This window comes from Sinocyclocheilus grahami, unplaced genomic scaffold (genome assembly GCF_001515645.1).
Source record: "Sinocyclocheilus grahami isolate Dianchi unplaced genomic scaffold, SAMN03320097.WGS_v1.1 scaffold116.1, whole genome shotgun sequence".
Classification (NCBI taxonomy): domain Eukaryota; kingdom Metazoa; phylum Chordata; class Actinopteri; order Cypriniformes; family Cyprinidae; genus Sinocyclocheilus; species Sinocyclocheilus grahami.
In genome coordinates this window covers 2,441,280-2,446,368 of record NW_015505295.1, presented here as the reverse complement: position 1 = coordinate 2,446,368, position 5,089 = coordinate 2,441,280, and the positions used below count along the sequence as shown (strand labels likewise).

Sequence of the window (5,089 nt, the reverse complement as noted above, 5' to 3'; positions counted from 1 at the left end):
TTTTTTTTTTTTAAGATTTTCAACATGACATGACAGATTGCTGTGTTTTCTTCTCTATTTTATGTAAGGGAATATGAAAATATATTATTTACTTTTCTTTCATGTATTCTTACATTTCATGCTTTTATTACATAATTTTTTTTATTTATGTACGTTTTCATTTATGCTTTGAGTTTAATTTTATGTGCATATTTTTGTTATATTTAATGCATTCATTTACTCTTTATTGAAGGATGAAGAAACTCTTTTAATATATACACTATTATCTTCTGCTTGCATTGACCCTTCCATGGTACACGTGGAAGCTGTAACACCTTTAAGCAAATCTGATATTTGCTTTTAAGTTTTTCATAGTTGTGATTAGAACATCTAGATACTCCATCATTTATGCTTCTTTATTATTTGTTTTATTATATCTTGTAGCTTTGAAACTGCATGCTTCTCTTCTTCTCTTGTTGTGATTAAATGCACATTTTATTAACTACTTTTATTGTCTTCTGGTTCTACTTGCAGTAGTTTACCTATGTAATTATTTTTTGGAACTTTCCTTAACAGAAATCTCATCATGCACATGGGTGGACGTCTGATACAGACCTGACTCTTTTGGCTCGCCCTCTAATGGATATCGCAAAAAAGGTTGAAAAGAAGGAGGGAACAGGTGATATACAGGTAAAAAAAAAAGCATCAAAATCGTTTTGTTATATATTAATATACAGTCTCCTCACTAACCTTCCAATTTCTCTGATAAGGTTCTGAGTGTGTATGAAGTCATCTACAAGGAGATGGCATCATTGCCTGTCCCTGATGGTCTGTCTTTAATGTCTTATCTTATTGCTCCATTCAAAACTTGTGGAAAAATTGCTGAAATTAATGAAAACATTGAGTTGTATGAATATTTTCCATGCAAAGCACTTTAAGTAAAGAGCAGTCACCTCAGAAATATTTATCTGCGCTTATTTTCAAATATGTTGTTTGAAGCCTATTTATACAGCAGTTTAATGTTAATTATTCATTTAACAGATGCTTCTATCCAGAGTCACTAACAAATGAGAATACAAACAGTAGTGATTGATCCAAGATTTAATTGAATCTAATTTAGTATGACAATTTAGTTCACATGAGATTTGATCATTTTCAAAAATGTTGTCACTTTAAATAAATTGGTGCGAAATGTTAGATTAAATGAACAATTTAAGGAAAGACAACTGTTTAGTGGTGATTTTTGACTTGGTATTGTCTTAGCTTTTGCTCAGATGAAGAAGATCAAGGATCAGCGAAACCCTAATGCACCTAATTTGCTTGTTCATAACAGCCCGTCTGAAGGTATGGATACTGCAATATGTTTAATATGATTTAATCGGTTTCATTATTATACTGTAGTAATTGGATACTGATATATGTTTGGTGTATTTTAATGTATCTATGTTCTGTGAAAGGTAAAGAAACCGGTGCTCAAGAGCAGCAAGAGTCTGACAATATGAATGGGACTGCACAACTTCCAACTTTAGGAAGTTTGGTCTCAACACAGTGTGTATCTACGACACCATCGAGGTCAAAGCGTTCAAGTATGATTGAACCCCAACAAGTCTCAACCAATCCAACACCAAATCCATCTCTCCATAGAACTGCAGGTCCTGTCAAACCATTATTCACATGCCAGGATGCATCTACACCTCAGAGTCTAGTGAATTCTCGTGTTTCATCTAGAATACCTTTTCTAGAAAGCTCCCCTGCTCCAGTCCTCAGCCAACACATAAATCAGCATCAATCAATCCCAGGCAGAAGCCTTCAAAGATATATAATGCCATCTGAAAACCAGTGTTTTACTGAAGCAAGGACAATCTCTGTTGTAAGACCACGAAGACAGTGTATCCCCATCAGAATTTTTTGCCAGAATGACATTGTGCATGCTGGTGAAGATGATGGGAACAATTCTGTCCAGTCATTTGGAGTCAGCATTGAATCACATCCAATGCACCTGGCCCAAACCACTCCATATGAAATCCAGCTGCAAACACCATCTCTTTCAGTGAGCCACATGGTACCAGAGTTAACCCAGGATCTAACAAACAGGCATGGATTTTTCAGGATTGAAAGGTCACCTGATAGTCCAGAGCCTGTTAGAGATGTGGAGATCGTTATCAAGCAGATCAGAACCCAAATGCTAACAGAAACACCGGAACAGGCTACAACGCATGATTTAAGTCCGTTCCATAATGAGTCTAATTTACAAGAACCAATCAACATTGGCTGGGAAGCACATGGTAGTGTATTTATATATATATATATATATATAAAATATCATTATTTTGGTGTTTGTGTAACTCTCATTTATATTTACAGAGGAGCCTCAATCAGACACCTTAGCAGAAGAAAACACCTTTGTGTTCTCACAAAGTCCAATTTCCCAGTCTCCTCTTACTCGGACTCAAAGTCCTTCTGATCAGTTTCAATCAATAGAAGATTTTCTAGAAAACTACAATGGTCGAAAGCCTCTTATCGGTGAGTGTATCTGCATACTATGTAATCTAGCAAAATAATCACATACAAAAGATGATGCATTGATTTAAATTCACTGCACCAAACTGTGTGTGAGCATGTTTGTCACAGGTCTACAAGCTGTTATTAAGTGCCAGAGCGTGGATGGGAATCCACCTCCATGCTGTTACCTGTGTCAGCTGTGCTCTTTGAAGCTGAAGAAGAAAAAAATATTCAGCCATCTGACTGGCTGTGATCACCAGCGAAACTACTTAGTAAGTGTTTCTTCAGGTAGCAAAACTTACTCTCTTGCTAGCAACTGAATTAGTGAACTCTTCGTATCTATACATAACACAATTTGCATAAATATACTATACAAAATATACAAACATTCTATTGCTAATTCACCATATTGCTGCTCATGTAAATATCTTTGTGTTGGCAGAAAGCTCTCCATCCACAGCTCTTGCCTAAAAAGCGTAAACACTGCAACACAAATGAGATGCTTGAGGATATTGCTATCCAGCTGGAGAAAGAGGGTGGAAGAGGACATATAAAGGTACGAACTACGTTCATCTTATTTTCATAGTCATAGAATTAGATGTGGTTGTGCAGAGCTGTATGGTAACTTCATGTTGTTCTAAAGGTGATGAGGTTGTCTGCATGTCTCATAAGTGAGGTACTGGAAAAGGATTATCATTGGTGTAAGTACAGCAGATGAAAGCACAATACATAATTGTTATACTTCATCAGTGAGGGACAAAACTGCCGCCTCACTATATTATTTATTATATGCATAATTTCTTTATCAAAAGGCATGAGGGTGTTGAACTGTGGAGCCGAGGTGGGGTGGAGATCAGGTCTGTTGTCTTTCAAGGAAGGAACTAAAAACACTACAGGTGAGTGTGTATCTATCTATCTATATACAGGTGCATCTCAATAAATTAGAATGTCGTGGAAAAAACAGTTTAATACTTCTAAGATGTTATAATATTCCATTATATTATTGTGATGTTCATTTACTCATTATTACTTAGAGAGAGAGAGAGAGTGTCTTTCTTAGACGACCTAGGTTTTTTTTGTTTTTTTAAGTTTCATTACAAGCTGTTCGCACGTTGGCAATAAAAAAGTGATGAATACGTTCTTACAAATAGCCCCTTTAAAATAGAAAAATAAAATAGAAAACTGCTACTTTGCCCTAAACAAGAAATCTTGAAAAGGTGCTCATTTATGGGTAGAGATTGTAATTAACACCAACAAGATAAAGAAAAATTAATGAATAACACAATTGGATATTGAGTGCCTTACGATTATTTTCTAAATTTCTTATTATTACGGCATTTTGATATTTATACTGGAAAACAAAGCAAAAATGATTACAGGCAGATATTGATAGATTTTCTTCTTTATCTCAAGGTCCCAGTCATACTCTTAAACGGCCAGCAGAGTCTGTGCTGCCCCCTTCTGATAACAACACCACTGGTGAGTGTATATGTGTATAGAGTTGATCCTTTTTATGTCCGGAGTCAAAATAATTTTCTTTAGTATTTTGGCCATATGCTTTAGTAAAATACATAAACTTACTTTAAAAAAGTTTATAAATAGGTCTCTGTTTTTAGAGAATATATCTTGAATTGTGTCTGAAAATTGTTTTGCTCTATTGGTAAATCCTTATTTCTTGATTTAAGCATAAATCTAACAAAATTTGTGAGTTTTACACTATTTTGTTCTAAGGATGTTACAGGCAGACATTGATAGATTTGCTTTTGTTTCTCAAGGTCCCAGTCAGACTCTTAAACATCCAGCAGAGTCTATGCTGCCCCCTTCTGATGCACGGGCTTTTATAGCTCCTGCTGGAGCTCCAACCCATCAGATGTCCAAAAAAATGAAGAAGGGTCATCCTAAGAAAGTAGTATGTACAAACAAAGTTAAGGAGCCTGTGTTTAAGGTAAGCCTGTCACTGCAGGAGGGACCTGTTATCATTGAGAGAACATCTCTAAGAGAGACAACCACAGTGGCGCCTGAGATCGAAGACCAAAGCCCTGCATCCACATGCGCAGACAATGATGCACTGCCTTTAGCGACTAACACGCATTCTGAAGTTCAGATGTGCTTTCACAGCTGTATGTATGAGGAACAGTTCACTAATCCTGTTCATTATGCATACTCAGGGCAGTTTGACCAGTCTCAAGTTATTCAATATTTTGAGCCTTCTCTCAGACCTAGGGACTGTGGTCCAGTGGATGAGGTGGTCACTGTCAGGTATGCTGATTGGCCGCTGCAGGACTGATCCTGCAATAACCAGTGGATTGTAATGAGGCAAAACGGATGGAAGTCATCTTCCTTCTGAGTGTGCAAGTTACATGCAGTACTGATGAGAATGAGTCTTGAAGCATCTACAAAAAAGATGAATCAACAAAAGAGAAGATGCTGAGAAATGATTTGGCAACAGAATTCTTTCCAAACTGTTTATTTTATTTATTTTTTTTTTTTTTCTGTTCAGAATTTATTGGATTTTTCATCAGTATTATTCATTTAACTTCCTCCATCAAAAATACATTATTTGTTAGTTACTTCCTGCCTTAGCGATATATATATATATATATATATA

The 5,089-nt window shown here is 35.9% G+C and overlaps 1 protein-coding gene across 1 annotated transcript in view; it reads left to right on the top strand.

Moving 5' to 3' along the window:
* The window catches only part of LOC107589497 (uncharacterized), a 15,410-nt gene that overhangs the window by 6,293 nt on the left and 4,028 nt on the right, over positions 1-5,089 (top strand). The window contains exons 2-12 of the mRNA XM_016277944.1: positions 556-669; positions 750-807; positions 1,243-1,323; positions 1,437-2,264; positions 2,344-2,502; positions 2,611-2,753; positions 2,924-3,037; positions 3,125-3,182; positions 3,294-3,377; positions 3,895-3,960; positions 4,257-4,766. Coding sequence (XP_016133430.1) covers positions 556-669; positions 750-807; positions 1,243-1,323; positions 1,437-2,264; positions 2,344-2,502; positions 2,611-2,753; positions 2,924-3,037; positions 3,125-3,182; positions 3,294-3,377; positions 3,895-3,960; positions 4,257-4,766 — 2,215 coding nt within the window. The remainder of the gene's footprint in view (positions 1-555; positions 670-749; positions 808-1,242; positions 1,324-1,436; positions 2,265-2,343; positions 2,503-2,610; positions 2,754-2,923; positions 3,038-3,124; positions 3,183-3,293; positions 3,378-3,894; positions 3,961-4,256; positions 4,767-5,089) is intronic.